This window comes from Nanorana parkeri, unplaced genomic scaffold (genome assembly GCF_000935625.1).
Source record: "Nanorana parkeri isolate BGI_ZX_2015 unplaced genomic scaffold, ASM93562v1 scaffold146, whole genome shotgun sequence".
Classification (NCBI taxonomy): domain Eukaryota; kingdom Metazoa; phylum Chordata; class Amphibia; order Anura; family Dicroglossidae; genus Nanorana; species Nanorana parkeri.
The window spans coordinates 1,641,298-1,662,905 of record NW_017306414.1 but is presented as its reverse complement, the minus strand read 5'-3'; the positions used below and the strand labels follow the sequence as shown (position 1 = coordinate 1,662,905).

The 21,608-nt window shown below is 40.2% G+C and overlaps 1 protein-coding gene across 1 annotated transcript in view; it reads left to right on the top strand.

Moving 5' to 3' along the window:
- Positions 1-21,608, top strand: part of AVEN (apoptosis and caspase activation inhibitor) — a 477,699-nt gene that overhangs the window by 402,044 nt on the left and 54,047 nt on the right. The window contains exon 3 of the mRNA XM_018554204.1: positions 16,158-16,228. Coding sequence (XP_018409706.1) covers positions 16,158-16,228 — 71 coding nt within the window. The remainder of the gene's footprint in view (positions 1-16,157; positions 16,229-21,608) is intronic.

Sequence of the window (21,608 nt, the reverse complement as noted above, 5' to 3'; positions counted from 1 at the left end):
ACCCTTAACATCACCCTGATACTTAATCCTTAGCACCTAAACTGACCCCAACACTTAACCTCTAATGTATCCAAACTCTAATCCTTAACTTAATCTATCACCTAAAGTATCAGTAAAGTTCAGTTCGGATATAAAATTGCTAGATGAGTTCCCCACCCTTCTCCTACCTAATTTTCCACTACACAGATCTCAGAGGCCGCATGGACAAGCCTCCCAGTGCCTGGCCTTGCTGCAAGGCAACGGGTGTTTAAATGCATTTTGACCAGGAGCCTGTGCTTAAGTGGGCAACAGGTTCAATAAAGGTGAAAGGGAGACCCAAGACAGCTTTTAATTGCACACAGTGGCTGCATTGTTTGGCCATGCACAATTAATTGCTGTTTCATGTTACCATGTTGCTTATACAAAAGGGCGCCCATTGTTAAATCAATTAATGATTGATTGCTAGCCTACCTTGTTTAACTGTAGGCAGTTTTGGTTGCACAACTGAGCTACTAAAAATCCCTTCTGTTGCTTAGTCCTAATGTATACACACTTTAGACCTTACTGATGATCTGCTACTTTTTTGCCCTTTATATGTGTCACGGGATTTTTCTTACAATTAATAAAGGGGATACTGATAAAGGGTTGTCACCATCATATAACTACAAAATCACTTTAATTGACCTATTAAAATCTCATCTTTGAAGAAATTATGTTTCTGTTTAACATCTCTCTCTCCTCTTGTGTTCTTTCTTCAACCCATCCTGTCGTAATTTAATCTAACATGCAACATCATTTGTCTTTTACAAAAAATGTATCTGGCAAATTGGATGTTTGTGGAACAAGGAGATTATACCAAAAGTTTTCTTTGTTGTTTTATCACTGCTGTGTACTTTACAGCTTGTAGATGGCCATATATAGTGTGAGGATTCGCTTCAAATGGTAGCGCATTCAGTACACTGCCGCTCACTTTTCACTTTGTAAGGGCTTCTTTGCTCACTTTTATTAACGCTCAATTCAAAAGAAAAGTCCATACATGTGTTCCCTCGCAGGGGTTTTCAAACATAAAGAACTGTTTTCTGTCACAACAACAACAGTTTTCAGTCTCACCGACTTCAAGTTGGTCCTTTAACTTAAACGTCCACTGGCCACACAAGCATGTCTTTTCACCACACAGGAAGACTGCTCGTTGGCCGCAGAGGCGGATTGCCACTCAGGCTGCTCCCACACAGGCAGATTGCCACCCAGGCTGCTGCTTTGCCACACAGGCAGATTGCCACACAGGCTGCTGCTCCCCAGTCCACCAGCCACACAGACTGGTTCTAGGGTGGGGCCCTTCTCTTAGGAGGCTGGGACTTCTTGTAGAGGCCCTAACAAGTCAGCTAGCTTCAGCTGGGCTTGTTACCTCCGACCCTCCAGCCCTCCCAGCACTCCCCTTAGAGGAAGAACTTCATTAGTACACCTGAACACAGACATCCCCACCTGCCTGCGGCCACAATAGGTATGCAGCATGGACCTAGTGTTTATTGTGATGAGCTAAGCTATTCATTTCATCTTGCATCTCATGATGACTATAACACTTGTTTTCCATTCGATAAATTCCTGAACCCCATGACGCTCAATTGTACATGCTGCTATTTTATCTTTCCTCTTGGTTATATTGACCAAAGTGCATCAGAGAGAATGAAAAATTTTGCTTCAAGCTTTCATCTGCTTTCTTTCGAATTCTGCAGGGGAAAACTGTTTAAGTAAGATAGGGTAAAATGAGCACTGAAGAAGGTTGCTGTATGCTGAATGAAAGCTGGACAGATAATTACATGTTGGGTCTTCCAAAGAACTAGTACTTCTGATTTATTTTTCCTTCCATCTTTTTTTTGCGACTGTCCCATCTTTGAAGTACGTTTTTTTCACCTGAATATTAAAGAAACCGCGGCTGTGCTACGCCACAGGCACACATTTCTATTTTCCCCCACAAAAAACCCTGCAACTTGCATTCTTACATGCCTTTTCAGGATGATATTCTTGTAAATCAGTGCAGGATCTAAAATAAAAGATGAATACAATATTAAATCAGCACAAAAGCATGCTCAATTTAATATGCAGTATAGCTATCACTTTAGTGGGTTTTTACCAAAGTTGCTCCTTCATCTGACACAATATTTCAGGATTCCTTAATAGGTTTAACAACAACAACAACAACTTTATTTAAAGTTATTATATTTTTAGCAAAACATTCATAAACCTGACTGTAAGCCACTTTTACTTTTTTTTTAGACACTTTTACCCAGAAAATAAGCTTGCAAACCATTTTGATCACTACATGACAGCTGTAATTTTGGCATACCCCTGCCACATCAACTGGAAAATCTACCTATTTAGAGCCCTTTCACATTGGCATTCCGATCAGGTCTACCTGCCCGTTTTTCCGGTGGATCAGATCGGATCAATGTTAATCTGTGGGCAGCTGGATCTAAACATTCGATTACCCCCCAACTCTGGCCACGTCTGGAAAACCAAAAAGAACAGAGTTCCATTTTGGGGGACCTGATCATTGCAGATTGGGGATAATTTCATATAAACAGACTCATGTCCATTTACATCCCACTCCCCATAGACCAACATGGTTTCGGTAACTGACACGGTGACAACCGTTCCAAACTGCTCCGATCAGCATGGAATCCACACATGCATCCCTTGCTGATTGGAACTGATGGTGCCTATGTTAAAGAGGCCTTATATGTTGCTGAGGTAGTACATTGCTTTGTGGGAAGGTGGAGGAGGCATTGGCTACAACTTTTCAGAGAGTTTATGGTTAGGGTCTCTTGTATAGAAGCGGCTTAAAAAAAAAAAAAAAAGTATCTGTAGACTTTTTGGGGTGTCCACTTTTAGGCAACAATGTCAGTTTTCTATAATAGACTTGTTTTGAGCACACTAAATATAACTCGCCTACCCATGTCTCAAATAAGTGTGTTTGGATATTTATGTCCGCTTTCTGAAATCACAAAGATGAGGTTTAAATAGGCTTTTTTTCTTTAGTGAAGATGTACAAGTGCAGTTAGAAGTTTATGAATCCTTATGAATCAGTCAGGCAGATAGTTAACACATTGGAACAATTCTGCAGGTTGTTTACCCTAGAAGGGAGGACATCAGATAGGATCAGTACAAAGGCATCTAGTAAAGTATTTACACAGGTGTACCTCAGGCATCTTTTCTACATGATAACACTTGTGTTCATGAGTGTACTACTCAGACTAATAATGTTCATGGAAGGGTACCACTAACTAAAACAGCATTGAAGGCAGCCTATGCCAGCATTGCCAAAGACTACTGTGTGGACAGTAGGGACCAAAAATGATCTTTATGTTAAATGTACCCCATTTTATGTTTGGAGAAAATCCAGCACTGCATAGTAAACCAAAATATCTAATCCCAATTATGGTGGAAGAGCATTATGGTGTAGGACAGTTATGCTGCCTCAGAGTCTGGGTGACGTGAAGTTGCAAAGGAACTAGGGATGTCCCGGCCCGATACAAGGCATTTTGACAAGTACTTGTACTTGTCAAAATGCCCCGATGCCTAGCGCCGAAGCTTGGGCTTTTTTTTATCTTACTTACCTCGCCGAGCGTAGCATCACTGCTGCTCCAGTGGGCGGAGCTCCAAGCGGGGTCATCTGGCAGTCTTCGTCCTAATTTAGGTGGCCGGAGACTGCCAGGTGACCCCGCTTGGAGCGCCGCCCACCGAAGCAGCAGTGACGCGATGCTCGGTGAGGTAAGGTAAGTAAGAATGATCATTTAATCCATTCATGTTAGCAGTGCAGAATTGTATATCTATATGTACTGTACATATACAGCACAAATGTCCCGTACATTGCAGCATTAGATTTACAATGATCCCCTGCTAACATGAATGGGTTAAATGATCCGTAGTACAACTACATGTTATGTACTATGGATAATGATTTAACCTATGCATGTCAGCAGGGGATAATTGTAACTCTATTACTGCAGTGTACAGGACATATGTACTGCAGATCATGATTTAACCCATTCATGTTAGCAGGGCAGAATTGTGAGCGCCTCCCACAAGCTGAATACCGAGATGCGATGAAGCGATCCTGCCCAGCGCCCACTGCGAGAGGCACCGCGTGAGGCAACAGGGATCGGAGTGAAACTGTGAGTGAGGGAAGCTGGGATGGGGCTGGCTGTAAATCTATTGCTATAGTGTACTGGACGTGTGTAATGTATATGTAGTACATATATACAGCACATACCTCCACTACACTCCAGCAATAGATTTACCATTCTCCGCTGCTAACATGAATAGGTTAAATCATGATCCATAGTACATAACATGTAGTTGTATTATGGATCATTTAAAGTTCCTGTCCCTTTAAGAAAAAGTATCGGTAATTGGTATCGGCAAGTACATGAGGGGAAGTACTTGTACTTGGGCCTGAAAAAGTGGCATCGGGACATCCCTAAAAGGAACCAATAAATTCCAAGCTGTGTCAGGAAATTCTTTATCAGAATGTCAAGGCATCTCTCTGTGATGTAATTTGGGTTAGGCAATATAACAGTCTAAAACAATAGAATGATTTATGTACTATCTCTTAAACAGAAACAAGTTGGCAGCTCAGCCTAACTGAAAGGCTATGCTGTGATATAAAGGAGTTTTTTTTAAACAAAACATACAAAAAGTATACATGCATATGAAAGGAAACCAATTCAAATACAGCAATAGATCTCATTTGCTTGAAGCTAGTACTTAGAAAGAAGGTTACACTCTTACTTAATTTAAGGGATTACATTTGCATTATTCTTGATTATTTAAAAACAATGTTCAATATAGATTTGATGTTGTATGAGTAAAAGCAAACTTTTCCCGCCACTGCTTACTTTTGCTTTGAAAAGCCTAGTTTTCTACTTGTCATGCTAATCCAACAGCTGTAATACTTACTAAATCACTGACTAGGAAAAAGTCTGCAGATCGGGAGTTCTGACCTTATTTCCTTCTTTCCTGTTACAGGTCAGTTATAATAAGAATAAGTATTAAAGCTATTGGATAAGAACCACAGCTAGCTTCTTGCTTTTTACAAAGCAATTGAATACGTGTTTAGCTTAGTGCAGGTTTTCTTTAATAAGACTATCTTTATTATTACATATCTTATTACTATTTTTATTATTTTTTTACTAGTTACAATAAAATTGTGCATTACCCTCTGTTCCTGAAAAGGGCACAGTGATCTCTGTCTGTTCTCCCTGCTCAGGGTCACCCAATGTTTTAATCATCATGATACCGCCTTTGTCAAGAAAGGGCACATTTGCTGTCTTTTTTTAATAAATCAAAGTCCAGTTTCCAATACAACACTAACTGATACCCCAGCTGCACAAACAAGAAGCTGCTTATTTCAATGTGTTGAATACAGTAGACTACATAAATACAGAACATAACAGAGCTCACAGTGGTAATGTTCCTAACAAAGGTCACATAGATCTTCTCCAACTCCCCAATATAGCACATAACAGGAAATGCTTTATTTAATTAAGTCATTCTCATTGAACTGGACAGTTGTATTATCTGTTGCCATTGTAGTATGCAGCTAATGCTGTTGTGTTAGTTTTATGTCCTTTTTTTCAAAATGTGCTATTGATTTCTGGCACAGCTTCAAGAAACCCTGTCGTGGGAGAAATATGAAAGCTGCCACTGCAACATTGATCCCCTGGTTTCGGAATATTCTGAGAAACTGGCCCAGAACAAGTATGCCGATCAGGGGTTTTGACTTTACCTGACTTCATCTATTGCCTGCTTAAGATCTGTGACTTGGAAATTATTGATGTCATAGGCAGTCAGGCAGCTTAATTTTTCAGAAGCAGGTTTCGAAATGGCAAACAACATCTTTGAAGCTTCCTGGAAGATTGTTGGTCTATTATCCAAAGTTGGTTAGGTGTTTCTGTTATGGCAATAAATAAGTCATTAACACCATTTCCTTTAGGAAATTACTTGGGACTCGTCAGATTTTTTCCAATCCTAAAATAAGTATACCTGTTCACTGAATGTTGAAAAAGTAGAAATGGAATAAGAGTGCTTGTATGCAATAACTTATTGACACATTTTTTCATCGTTTCAGTTAGAGGTACACCGAAATGAAAATTTCAAAACCGAAACGAAACCGAAATTTAAAAATGTCAGGCCGAAACCCGAAAATGGTTTTTATTTTAACTTTCTCAAATGTTTTCAAATATTTAATTTTTATTAATTTTTTTATAAACTTTCTAATTTTTTTATATTTGTATTTATTCATTTTTTTTATTAAATATTTTTATTTTTTACTTTACTTTTAGGGGCTTTGGGGAAATATTAGGGGTCTAAACAGAGCCCTGATATTTCCCTTTTAAAATAGAAAAAGAGATTGAGAACACAGAGTCCTCAATCTCTTTTTCTGCAGCCCCAGCTATAAATGAACAGGAATCCTCTACACTGAGTGTTCCTGTTCATTCATAACATGTGAACATAGTGTGTTTACTATAACCACAATCATGAAAGAACAGGAGGAGGATCACTTCCCATTCTTTCATAATTGAGGATATAGTAAACATGCTATGCCCTCAATTATTTACAAACACTCAGCGATCATTGATCGCTGAGTGTTTGCACTTGTCTCCTTCCTGACACGCTGTCACAGGAGGCTGAGCGAGCGGTGCAGGAAGGAGAGCTCGGCCTCCTGTGACAGTGCTGCAAGCTGTCTCCGCCCACACTGCTCTTCTCTGATCTGTGACAGGAGGCTGGGCGGCGTGGGAGGAGAGATGCCGGCCACTCACAACGCTCTCCTCCCGCAGTGCTCGACCCCCTGTGATAGTTTCTCTCCTCCCCGCTGGGGCACAGAGCAGCACCCAGCAGAGAGGAGAGAAAGAACGGATGCACCGCTGCATTGGCCAGAAAATGACACTTTCGGCATTATGCCAAAAGTGCCATTTTCGGCCGATGTTTCGGCGGCTGATATATCGGTGCATCCCTAGTTTAAGTCTTTGAGCAGATTGATGTACCCCATCCCTGGCTGACCAGCTTGCCGTGCCTTAACATTTCTGTGTTAAGTTCCCTTAAAATTACCCTGTCCTCGATTTAGCACCACAGTGTTCCTGAAACAAGGACATTGTACCTGGATATCTTAGTGCTCCACATCCCTAGCTTAGCAGTGCTGTCTCATCAAAAACAATACTTTGTTGTATCACTGATTTAGCAGCATTCCTGTAAATACCATAGTACCTACAGCTCTAGCTCAGTAGTGTCTTTCAAAATATTTTCCAGTTCCCAATGTTACTCTGCTGGATTGAGAGCCTTCCAAGACTTTTGCTTCCTACCGAAGAATCAGACCACCCTCCCAGGTTGCTTACTCAGTAAGGCAGTTCAGAACAAGATGACAATTAATCACACAGCAAAAATGTCAAAAGTGTGTCAGTCATTTACGAACAGAAACTAAAAACAAGCTCAGTCATGAAGGGGTTAAAGAGCTGCAGATGAGGCAGTAAAGGTAACTCCTAGTGGATCAACGCAATTACTCTTCTAACAGCTCTTGTCTTTTGTTTTACAATTGTTGAGATAAGTTATCAACCAATCAGTGAGTGCTTTGTTTGCACTAAGTCAGCTGACTCACAGATGTGCACTGTAAGAGGGAGCATTAAAGCACAACAATTGTGTAGCACTGCAAAGCAGGATATGTTGATGAAACAATTTTGTGGGATATATTTTGTTAATCTTTAAGTCAATTTCCTGATGAATCATGTGATTATTGTAAAAACTAATGGTCAGAATATATAATATAATACAATTTGAGATGCACCGAAGTTTCGGCTGACGAAACATATCAGCTGGAAATGGCACTTTTTTGCAAAATCACGAAAGTACCATATTTCGTCCGCAATTGCTGTGCATTCCTAGTTTTTCACCTCCCCACCGGGCGCTGCTCTGTTTCTGCTCTGACACAGCGCAGCGTCCAGCGGGGAGGAGTGAAACTGTCAGGAGGCCAATTGGTGCAGGGAGGAGAGCGCTGTGAGCCGGGATGTCACAGGAGGCTGAGCTCTCCGCCCCGCTTAGCCTCCTGTGACAGATCAGGATGGAGAGCAGTGTGGGGGAAAAGAAAGCTCTGAGCCGCAATGTCACAGGAGGCCGTGCTGGCAGTGCAGGGGAGGAGTCAGCTGTCAAAATAGACAGAGCTCTCCTCCCGCTCTGCCTCCTGTGAAAGCGAGTCAGGATGGAGAGCGGGTACAAGCAGTCAGTGAGCAGTTTATTCATGACTGTTGATATAGTAAACATAGTATCTCCACAGTGGAGGAGAGGAACACTTAGTATAGAGGATTCCTGTTCATTCATAACAGGGGCTGCAGAAAAAGTGATTGAGGACTCTTTTTCTATTTTAAAAGATAAATATCTGGGGTCTGTTTAGACTCCTGATATTTCCCAGAGCCCCTGACAGTAAAGTTAACAAATAAAAATATTTATTAAAAAAAATAAACATGAAAAAATAAAAAGATTAGAAAAAGATAAACATTTAAAAAAAAATGTTTCCATTTCAAAATTTCATTTCTATGCACCTCTAATAAAAATGTTTAATGGAGGGCAATACACACATTGAGGACAACAGACATTTGCAGAACTGTTATATGTTTTGTGTACTAATTGCCCTATTAATTGCCGACTACATGTCCCACCTATAAACATCATTGAATGTTAGCTGCAGCTACAAATGCCTTCTCAGATTAGTATGGCTTCAGTTATTTGCTGCATCAGGTCTGACCTGGTACCGTAAAAGCACATTATTTTCTCCAAATGCGGGCCCCTTTTACATTTGTAAATATTTCATGTTGTGTTCTTTTTAGTTATAACTCTCTTCTCCATCACACTGCTAAGCACTTAGCAAGTAACGTCATATCTATTTTAGATGCAGCATGCCAATATGAAGAGTTACATCATATTACATTTCAGGTTTAGCCCCCCAAAAGCTTTGTATGTTATTTTTCAAAAATAGCTCTGATTTCATTTTGGCATTGAAAACAAATGAAAGTATTACAGTTCCCTAAAATCTGACAAAGCTGCAAGCGTCCCTAACCCAGGGCTATTTATGGTTAGTACAACTCTTGCAATAAAAAAAAGTAAAGCACCTCTCACCAACTACCAGCAAATTCACTTTATCAACTACCCAATCCCTGGCCACTTACCTATCAGAATAAATGTCACAATGCTAAAATTACAGTATTGAGACAAACAGGATTGCATATCTTATGCAGGTAAAGCTAGGTACAAGACAAAGCAATGTATAGAATAAGGGACAGTTGGAGGTCTGCATACAGTTGCAGATTCTTATCTATTGCCTTTATGATGTGTAGGGTACCACATAGTAAGACCCACTCACAAGCCAATTTATCCAGGAGGAGTTTGCCTATACAGAACAGATATTGTTCTGTATAGGCAAAGACAGATTTTGCAGAGATAAGTCCATAATTGTGCCACTTTCTAGATCACTGGTTCGGCCTCATCTGGAGTATGCGGTCCAGTTTTGGTCACCAGTCCACAGAAAGGACGTCCTCGAGCTTGAAAGAGTCCAGTGGAGGGCAACCAAACTAATTAGGGGAATGGAGGACCAGAGCTATGAGACAAGGCTACTAAATGTAAACATGTTTACGTTGGAAGTAAGGAGATTAAGGGGGGACATGATTTTCATGTACAAATTGTTCAATGGTGACAGCAACATTAGCAACAAACTGTTTACAATTAGCGCCCTAACAAAGACTAGAGGCCACCACCTAAAATGGGTGAAAAAGAAATTCCAGCACAAGGGGCGAAGGGTGTTCTTCACAGTTAGAGCGGTTTGGGTCCGGAACTCGCTGCCAGAGGTGGTGATCTCAGCTAAGAATGTGGAATCATTCAAGAAGCTATTGGGCGATTTCCTGAGAAACCATACCATACAGGGGTACAGGTACAATTAAGAATTAACTGATACGAGGACCTATGTGTGGGTGTGTATGTTGGAACTCGCTGCCAGAGGTGGTGATCTCAGCTAAGAATGTGGAATCATTCAAGAAGCTATTGGGCGATTTCCTGAGAAACCATACCATACAGGGGTACAGGTACAATTAAGAATTAACTGATACGAGGACCTATGTGTGTGTGTGTATGTATATATATATATATATATATACATATGTATGTGTAATATATATATATATATATATATATATATACATATATATATATATTTGTGTGTGTGTATATATATACATACGCACACATCAGCAATAGGTTGGACTTGAAGGACTTATGTCTTTATTCAACCTCAAATACTATGTAACTATGTAACTAGTGAAGATGTCCTTCCCTAAATGTACACAATAGAGGATGAGTACAATAAATTAACAATATCTTCTAATTCAGCAGAAAAATTTAACCCTGGCTGTGTCACATGAACCACAACAAGGTATTTAACATGACGTACTACTCACCCCTTAGAAATCATATAATAAGCAAACATTGTTGGCAATAAATCAATACTATATTTTCAGCTCAATAGCCACCACATACAACTCTGAGCAGCTATATACCCATAGTAACACACAAAAAATGTAATACTACTAACATAATTTAGCATTTTCTAATGCACCAAAAAGTAAATAATATAATAGGACATAAAAACATACTGTATATTCAGCAAGAGGCTTTCAGTCCCACCAACGCAGTAGATGTATTTATATAGTGGTAATAAAAAAAGTTTTGGTTTTATATAAACTTTTTTTTTCCCCCCATATTCAATTTTTATTATTATTTCAAAACAAAAGAAAATTCACTTTATCATATCATCATTCTACATCAAGGTACATCTAAACAGTTCATATCTTACATTAAGTGTCGGCGGGCAGTCCTCACTCCCGCCTGGTCGTATTGCCGACCTGCGGAGTGTTACTGTCCGTCGCCTCCCTCGTTCAGCAGCTGTTACCCTAGTATCAATGGAAGATATACAATAAAAAAAAGAAAAAGGAAAAAAAACATAGAGAATAGAAAAGAAAAAAAAAGTGGAGAAGGTGAGGAAAGGAAGGGTGGGGAGTGTGGAAAAAGGTTAGGGAGGAAGGGGAGTGGGGGGAGGCCTCCGGTTTTCTTCATAAGAATCTATAAGGAGTCTTAATATTACCTATAGTGTTAGTCTTTACTATTTCCTATGCCCTTTTCACTACAGAAATCTACCACTTCATCGTTTCTTATCCAGGTGGTGTATTCTCTTCATGTAGGCTGTTCTCTCCCATATCTTGTAGGTTTCCGGGTGATCTTATAAAGGCAATCCATGGTTGCCAGGTAGATTCAAATTTTTTATAATTATCTCTCCGGATAGACGTCAGTTCTTCCCTCAATCTGTAGTGTTCTACTCTACTGTGCCATTCGCTTATAGTTGGAGTATTAGTTTGGTTCCAATGAAGTGAGATTAAGGTCTTCACGGCATTCAGTAGTGGTACTACCAATGATCTTTTATAGGCCCTCATCGGCAGGTCCGTAAGGTGGAAGAGGCAAACCATTGGGTCTAGAGGTAATGTGGCCTTGGTAATCTTCTCTATTTGAGCTATTACTTGAGACCAGTAATTTTGTATTTCAGGGCAAGACCACCACATATGTATATAAGTACCCTTATGGCCACAGTTTCTTCAGCATAATTCCGTCTTAGATGGGTACATTTTATGTATGCGTTCTGGTGTATAATACCACCGTGCCATAAAGCGGAAAGTAGTGTCGGTCACTTGAGTGCTAATGGATGTAGTAGCATTGCGACTTAACAATTGTTGTTTCTGCGCGTCCGTCCAGGTAATCTCCAAGTCCTGTTCCCATTGGTTTAGATATAATGGATAAGGACTAAGTTGATCTTTTATTAAAATCTTATAAATTTGTGATATTCCATGACGTGGTAATTCTGTTGCAAAAAGTAATTTTTCAAAAGGTGTAAGCTGCGAAGTAGTGCGAAGAGGCTTTGGTAGTGATGAAATAGAATGTGATAATTGCATAAAATGTGATAGTTGCCTATATCTCCACGTGTCAAATGGGTACATCCCCCATCGTTCTCTAAGAGATTCTAACGAAAGTGGTCTGTCTCCATCGCATATTTGATATAACTTTAAAGTTTCGTGTGTCGTCCATTTAAGGAAACCCGTGTTGTGTAGTCCCGGTGGGAAGTACAAATTGCCAGTTACTTACATTATTGGTGAATTGTATTGGCCTATCATTCGGGTATATAGTGAGTTCCAAATAGCCATGGTTTGACGGGTGAGGGGAGATGTGAAAAAATGTAAATTCCAGTGTTCCTGTGGTATCCAACAAATAGTGGGTATGTCTTGATCGGCTAAGGTGTTTTATATAAACTTTAGGCATACCTCCCAACTCGTAACATCAACCCACAAGTACAAGGGTCTGCCACCCTATCCCAACTTCAGGATGTGAAGTCACTTTCTGAATTGCCTGAATTGCCTGGCTCTTCCTTTCACTTGTAGTTCAGTGTGTCTGAGGTCTGAATAGGGTATTACACATAATTTCATTAAAACACCAGTGTTATCAAGGTTTTGGTACTTTTGTTAATTATTTCATCTTTTTATATTTGTACATCTGCATTGTCAATTAACCTTTAAAAAATATTTTTGTAGTTTTGGATAGAATGTGGAGGTGTTAAAACATTTGTCTGGTTATTGCTGTCTGGGGAGATTCACCTTGTCTGTATGTCCTGGTAACCATTGTCTCTGGTGCAGAAAGTGATGAAAAGTACCAAATCTTTGAGTTGGTACAGAAAAAGAAGATGAGGGTAAATGTTCTTTGGGAAAACAGGATAAGGGGGTATATCCTCTTGCTTTGCACTCTACTCAAACAAAACAAAAAATATATACATTGTCTTTTATCTACACTTTAAAGTACACTAGTTCAAACAAAAATGTTTGTAATTCCTAAGAGCAGATCTTTTTAAAGCTGTAATAAATGCATGTTCCTGTTGCCTGTTTAGAAAACCAGGGGGGCAGCTTATTTGCAAATTAGCTGATCTAAATCCTACCAATCTCAAGCATTTCTCAACCGGGGGTTCCTCCAGAAGTTGCTAGGGGTTCGTTGAGCAGTTGACATTTTCTGACTCTTAGATAAATAACTCCTAATACCATTGACTGACCATTTTTGGGTATCGTAAAGGGGGGATCATGCTATTGTACCATGAACTATTGACATAGTAATTATTAACAGGGGGTTTCCTGAGACTCGAAAGTTATTTTAAGGGTTACTCTGTAATAAAAAGGTTGAGAAATGCGTACCCAGATTATCTGAAATTCCACTGGAATTACTGTATGTTCTGTGGCCAGGTTAGATGCAATTCTTTATTAGGTGAGTTTTTCTTTAAATAGTCAAAAATAGAGGTAAATTACATTGAGAAGTTCTCTGTCCTTTTATTTGTGTTTGTTTTCTAGTGCATGAGTATGAAAAACCTGGCAGGATTTATAGGAAGCATCATTCCTTTACTGCCTTCATGGAGACAAACAGTGAGCACTTGCCCCAGTTTATTAAGCTGTTCGGTTGCTCTTTTCTCTATGTTGTAGTAGTCGTAGTCATGTGAATATATTTATTTGAATAATGCTCAAAGCTTTATAAATGAAGCTGACTGTGCATCAAAAGAGCTGTCAACATGCAGACACAAGGCTTGGAGACCGCAAGATGCTGTAATGAAGAGTGACACCGAAAGGCTGGAAATGTATCATAGTAAAATCCCCAATGCTACATCATCCAAAACTACAGGAAATTCATGTGTTCTCTGCAATAAAAATAGAAATCGTAAAGGCTTTCATATTCTTCAAATCGAGTTACCCTTTTGTATCTATTTCAGCCAGTTTTTAAACCAGATCCCCGGTTCTAATCCCTTGCACTTTTGTTTCAGAATGGAGCTTTCAGTATATATTTTGTTTTTTAAACTATACGACTATATAAAAGTGCCAAATATGACCAGCTGTTATGACCCACTGTGTAGATATATATGTGTGTGTGTGTGTCTGTGTGTGTGCCTGTGTAGATATACGGTATGTGTATATATATATATATATATATATATATAAATCTATATCTATCTATATATAGATAGATATAGATCTATATATAGATAGATATAGATCTATATATATTACCCCCTTTTTATTGTTATCTGTAGCCCTAGATCTTCTCAGCTTTGTCCTATGTTACTTCCTTTATCTAGCAGTATTGGATGTTTAATTTAATCTGCGTGACGTCTCATGATAGTTAGAGTATGTCTCTAGCAGCTGTTAATGAACTGGAGGAAACAGGCATGAACCAGGTTCACGTTACCTGGCTAGTTCTTTGCAGTAAGTACATACACTGTGTTGCACATGGAATCAAGAATTCTGTAACAATATGCAAATTAGTATTTTAATTGCATAAACAGTGGTTTAAAATTGGATAGGATTGCACCTATGTAGAATGCATAGGCAAACGCCATGAAAAAATGAATGAAGTATCCACTAAGAAGTTCTTAGTACCTGTGCTTGTTCTGTGTATGTAATGTGTAGTACAGCGTGGGCTGGTAGTGATCCATACCTTCCAACTGTCCCTCATTTGGAACCAATTCCTCTGTCTCTTCTCCTCAGTTGTCCTTCTTTTTGTTCTGATTTACAGATATCTATGCAAAAGTTCTATCTGACTTTCAAAAGTGTTGTTCTGCACTAAAACCTTTATCCTATCTCCCAAATATCTTGTTTACTTGTTTCGAAAAGCCAATATAAAGGAACATTATTGGTGAAAAAAGACAATTCTGGGTTTAACTAATAATTTTTGGCATATAAATTCTCAATGAGCCACATTACTTGTGATGTGGCAGGGTTGTGTCCATTGCTTAAATACATTGGGGGGAATTTCCCAAAACTGGAGAAGAAGGAATCTGAAGCAGTTGCCCATGGCAACCAATCAGCTTCTCTCTTCAGTTTGTTCAGTTAAGCTTTAAAAATAAAAGATAGAAGCTGGTTGGTTGCCATGCACAGCTCCTCCAGATTCTGGCTGCTCCTGTTCTGATAAATGTCCCCCATTGTGCTGGAAGATGTCCCCTTTTTAATCTCAGAAAGTTTGAAGGTATGTTGATCTGCTGGTGGGGCTGTCATTAAAATTAACCTGTTGCCTTGCATTTCCAAAGAACCAAACACTATTTATATTTACACCCGTAACATAACTAAAATGTAATTTCAGAAAAACAACAATCCTTTCTGTGAAAGAAATACAGAACTGGCTGTTTACTGGAGACTAGGGATTATATACATATTTACATAGTTGTTAAGGTTGAATAAAAACACATGTCCATCAAGTTCAACATTTGAGATGCACCAATACCAGTTTTACGGTATTGAGTACAAGTACCGATATTTTTTTTTTTTTTGGTACTTGCCGATACCGGTGCTGTGTGCCCTGATTATCAGGAAGCCAGGCAGCGGATCATGACCCGCCATCCGACTTCCTGATTGCTTGGGAAGCTGGTGTTTTATTGAAAGAACACCGGCTTCACTTCCCGAAACTGCCTGGCTTCCTGACCAATCGGTAAGCCGGGCAGCAGGTCATGAGTGGCCGTCCAGCTTCCTGATTGGTCAGGAAGCTAGGCTGCCAAGCAAAAAGTGAAGCCGGCTTCCTAGCCAATAAGGAAGCCGGGTGGCATGTCCTAACCTGCTGCCCGGCTTTCTGATTGGAAAGGAAGACGGCTCCATGCTCCCTCACACTGCCGACTCTCCCTCTGACCTAAAGTTCCGGTATCAGAGGTAAGTATCGGAGCATTTGGGCGAGTACTAGCCCAAATACTCGGTATCGGCACCGATACTAGTATCGGTGCATCCCTACTGGAGACCCATGCCTTCAACAGTCATTAATGTAGGAGAATGAAGAACTAGGAGCTGCTTGTCAGCTCTTCTAATCCCTAGCATGTCAGTGGCAGGTTTAGACACCGCATGGTGCATCCTGATTTCATTATTTTAAAGTAGGGCAGCACAGACAATGAACATTCTGCCTGGCTGGCTTAATAGAACAGTTAATTTGCATACTGCTGGCCCGCTGAGCTTAACATTGGGCTGACATTAGAAACACTTGTTTACACTGGAGAAGTTCTTTAAACTAATATACAATTTCTCTTCCAGGAGATTCCTTCACCCAGTTCCGGTTTGCGGATGAGAAGGAGTGGGGTGCTGAGAGTGGGAGCAGTACAAAGGTAGGAATTCAGTACATGTGCACATTACAAAAATTATGACTGTAGGATATGGGTACAGTTTCTGTATTAGTTAGAACCCATTTACATGGGCTTGACACTCCACCACCCCCTGAAAAGCAATCTGTGATTGATCACTTTTCAGGGGGAGGTAGAGCAGTGGCTGCCCGGTGTTTAGGAGGCAATACTGCCACCTCCTACATGCAGGGTTGTTCTTGTTTGTTTTAAAATCCCAGTGGGATTTTTCATTAAAGTAGTGCACGGCAACCGCGTACCCATGTGGTTGCGATGCTGTCCTTTTAATTTCTATTGTTTAATTTGACAAGCCTGTCAAACACAACACGCTGTTGATTTTTGTGCCATGACAAAAATCATCATGGCCACGGGAATGTGCATAGCACTTTGCAGATTCAGTGCTGATACTGCATTGAGCAGCTAGGGGTGGTAACACTGCACATCAACCGCATGGTTTTACCCCCCTCACCGCCCATGTGAATGAGGCCTAACTGTAAAAACTGTCACCCCTGTGGGGAAGTGTTTAATTATGAATTGTTTTTGTTAATATACTGTGCTTGAAAAATGAATTTTCTTTGGAATAAGAATCATTGCTTCCTATTAATTTTTGCAAGAATGTGCAGTCCTCAGATCGGGAGGAAAAGGATAGGCCCATGTATGGCCAGTATAAGGGATATGCAAATACGAGAAAATCTGTCAGGAGAGACATAAAACTACTGCCATTGTTGCTTGTATTCTGAATAAAATTCTGCTTCCTCAGCTGTCATGGTGAACCTCTAGCTTCAATGCCTGAATCACCGACGCAGAACAGGTATGCAGTTTAGGAATTCTGACTGTGATAGTGATTCTAATAGTGACAGCCAGGCAGCCATATTTCTCTCAAGATATTTCCATTTATGTCTGCTGCCACCCAGTGTTTAGACTTAAGTTGGACTTATATTACTACCTATTGGTGAATTAGAGAGCACACAGGCACATGTTTGAGGTACAGCTAATTTTAGAGAGCATATGGGCACATGTATGTGTTGCAGCTCATCTTAAAGAGGATGTGTGCACATGTATGTGGTACAGCTCATCTTAAAGAGGATGTGGGCACATGTATGTGGTACAGCTCATCTTAAAGAGGATGTGGGCACATGTATGTGGTACAGCTCATTTTAAAGAGCGCATGAATGTGGTACAGATCATTTTAAAGAGCACATGGGCACATCTCTGTTGTGCAGCTCATTTTAGAGAGCACACAGGCACAATCAATGTCAAGGTACATCTTTTGTCACATGTATGTGAGTCCTAAGTGAACTGTATAATTTGGTTAAGGTTAATGTTTTTTACCAGATATTTACCACAGGTTCATGTTACTGGCAGTAACCGTTCTTTATTAATAGTTGACTGTTCTGTTATGCCTACTGTACACTTTGCTTTTGATCACTTGGCCGGACTGGGAGTAAAAATGATCCTTCATGTGTGAAGAACACCAGTCCAAAGCTGTGTATATCACCATATTCTGGTGGAACAGGTGTTTTTATGGCGATGCCTAACATTTATTCAAAACAAAAGGTTTATAGGCCACAATGAACTTTGCAAAGTGATTACAATTTAAAAGTTTATCATAGCATTGTAGATGGTATTTCAGGGTATTTGCAGGGCACAAATATAAATTAGTTTCCTATTTTTTTTAACTTACAATACAATATAGTATGCACTTTTTGTGAACAAAAAAATATTTAGTGCCCAGAAATTGTACCGTGTTCAGTTTCTGCTGGATTTGCAAATGTTCCCTAATGTTCTCTTATTTAAATATAATGAGATCAGATAATCGTATAATAAAAACCAAACACATACCCTACTCAATACAAAATGTGTTATGTGCATGTTTTCAGTTATTACATTTAAATAGTAACCTCTTGTAACATTTATTTTCCCGTTTCATGTTCGTATAATGGAATCCTGTATTTGTTATCCCTGTGAGACTGAATGCTATCTCCTTTCTGTTTCCATTAAGACTATTCTGCTTCTGATTCCCCGAGCTCTGACATTCCTGTAGGCTTTGAACAGTTTGGTACAGAGAGTGAATTATGGAGCCTTTTAAAAGTATAGCTGTGAAGTGTAATGCAGCAAGAAGCCAGGTGTGTTAGGAGCTGTCTGCCAAGAGATAAGGCTTCATGACAGCCAAGTGGCAGGGATTCAAGTGATGGTTACAAAAATTAGATGTGATCTCTGAACTGCAGTCATTAGCAGCTGCCTCTCCTCTGAGCCAATGTTACGAACAATCAAACCTCAATAGCTTTAGTAGCGGTGGGGTTTAGTACTGAAGAGCCCCCAGAATGTCCACGCATTAAAGCTGAGGGTAGATAAGGAGTCACAGATATCTGTGGCTTTAATTCTCACTTGAGACACAATGAACTTTAAAAGCGCAGCTGAGGGACAGTTAGCTGTCGCCTTTAATCCCAGAGGTTTGGTCTGAATTACTTAGCATTTTCTTCCACGATACAGCTGCATACTAATAAGTTGTCAATGATGATTTTAAGAATGTTGAAGGATGATGGGCAGCTTTCTTTGACTGTAAGCTGCATGTTGGCTATATGCCAAGGCAGTGTCCATTTTAATATTAATTTATTGATGCAGAAGCAGGTTTTATTAATCTGCTAGCATTTGTCTTGTAATTATTGAGCAGAGCAATAATGTTTCTACATTTCAACAACTAATACTACATTTTAATATGTTTCTAGGCAGTGTTCCTCAACCTTTTTTTACGGCACCCTTTAAAATGACGCAAAACCTATAGACACCAAAGTCTAAAATGTATAAAACCTAAAAGTTACTTATTGTTCTGTCCTCATTGTGGTTAGATCATGAAAAGTACGACTCTAGATTTATTCAATACAGCAGTGCAAAGACTGTAACCCATATAAATGTATCACCTTGCTGAATTTAAATAAGATGAATTTTTGGGAAAAGGTACTTGTATTATGGTTTAGTAAATAAGTATTTACTGGGTACCCGTAGCCCACTTTTGTGTCTGTGCATTCAAACCCCTGGCCTTAACTGTTCACGAAACAGAGAAGCAGCACTCAGCTCCTTCATGCACTGTAGGACACAGTCAGCACACTGCAGTAAGTTGCAGACCTGTTCTATGCACCAGTATGATGGCTCCACATAAAGGTGAATGTAGTACAGCTGTTCAAATAACTATACAGGGAGCCGAACATCCCTGTTTATGCAACAATGGAGAACTCCCAACCATTGTACTATCCTTACCTGCTGAACCTCTTCACATCCTTGCTTTCCATGTAATGTGGATAATGCCCCTTTATCTGCTTACTACCCATTATGCTCAGGTTCTAGAGGCAACACTCTTTGTCCAGTGGCACCTTAACAGTCATGTTCCTGGGCCCGAGACTCCGCTCTTTTTCTCATCCCTGGGTAGTGTGGAGGGCAAGGCTGGCAACTGTTGCAGCTCTAGCAGAGCCTGGATGTGCTCATTAGGGAAGGGAGAGCTGACTGGAGAACTATGGCAGCACTTTACAGAGGACGGCAACCCAGCAGCCGTGATAAGCTAATGTGTACATGAATACCAAAAACATGGGTATAGGTGTATTCAGGGCCGGGGGGGGAGGGTGAGTTTATGAAATACTAAACATATCCTTTAACAACAGAGATTTAACTGGTACATGAAAATCTCTTTGTATCAAGCCCATCTTATCGAGCAGTTTCTGAAATACACCAGCTTGCTATACCCACCGTCATTCAGAAGCATGCAGCTCTACTTGCATTTTGCTGTCTTTCATTGTAAGAGAGGTAGACATTTTGACAGTGACTGCCTAGCTGGTGGTGTTCTGTAGGGATGCACCGATACCGATACAAGGATTACCTAAAATCATGATTTTGTATTGCTTTAGAAAAAATTTGACCTGTCCCTTTAAGAAAAAGTATCGGTAATTGGTATCGGTGAGTACTTGGAAAAAAGTATCGGTACTCGTACTCGGCCTTAAAAAAGTGGTATTGGTGCATCCCTAGTGTTCTGCATTGCTGTATAATGGTTATACAGCAATGCTGAATACCACCAACTATGCAGGACTGCAAGTCCCAGCAATACATTATATTAAGTAGGGATGCACCTGTGCCAATACTGGGCATTTTCACAAGCACTCGTACTCGTGAAAATGACCCAATACTAAACGCAGATACCGGCACTGGCGAAACTACCAGGGCTGTATCAGACGCATTTGCGAGCGGGCCCTGGTGTTCCGCCATTTTGGGGGGCCCAGAGAGACCAGAACACTGACATTGATTTGCAATGTGTTCCAGAGATCACACTGCAGCCCGTGGTCGTACCTGCGTTGCTATTGACTTTAATGCAACAACACGCCCCCTCCCGCCCCAGAATGCAGTGAGGCGGCCGGGATGCAATAAAGTGCGTTCCAGCACGAATCGGGCCGGAACGCACTGGAACTGGTGTGAACTAGCCCTGAAAGTCATAACATACATAGAGGGGAATTTATCAAAACTGGAACAGACAGAATCTGGAGCAGTTACCTATGGCAACCCATCAGCATCCACCTTTTATTTTTAAACCTTAACTGAACAAACTGAAGAGAGAAGCTGATTGCTTGTCATAGGCAACTGCTCCAGATACTTTTGCTTCAGTTTTGATAAATTCCCCTCATACTGTTTGAGGGGAAGCGGCGGCCATATTGAGTGGGGCACATGAGATTAATAACGTGCTGGATTAGTGGGATCCTAGTTCATTTTATTACTTCATTGCTGTGCTGTATGTGTATAGGCCAATGTAGTTGGATCTGTATGTGCGTTATAATTAATCGAAATTCATCGATTACATTTTTTTTCGATTAATCAAACACGAAACTTTTAATCATTACCAGCTCTAGTTTAAATAGTAACAGGTGTGCGCTCTATTGCTTCTGCCAGCATTGGAGAGAGGAGGCTGAGCTCATCAGCGGATTCGGGTAAGGCTACATTTTTCAAAACTGAGTACAAGTACCTTTCCTCAAGTACTCGCCAATACCAATTACTGATACCTTCTTTTTTAGTCATGTCATGTGATAGTTTTTTCTAAAATAACACAGGCTAATGATTTTAGGACAGTGGTGGAGCACCAGGGCCCAGTTGCAGCTGTAACTTCTGCAACCCTGGTAGTTCTGCCACTGACTACAAATCCCAACAATGAAGAATACCACCAGCTATAGAGGACTACAAATCCCAGCAATACGTTATACAGCAATGCAAAATAATACAAAGCAACATACTCTGTGTTGCTCACCAGGGCTGTGCAGGGTCTTAGGAGGCTATGCATGGTCTCATCATGGCTGTGCGGGGTCCGACCTGGGCTGTGCAGGGCCTCAGGAGG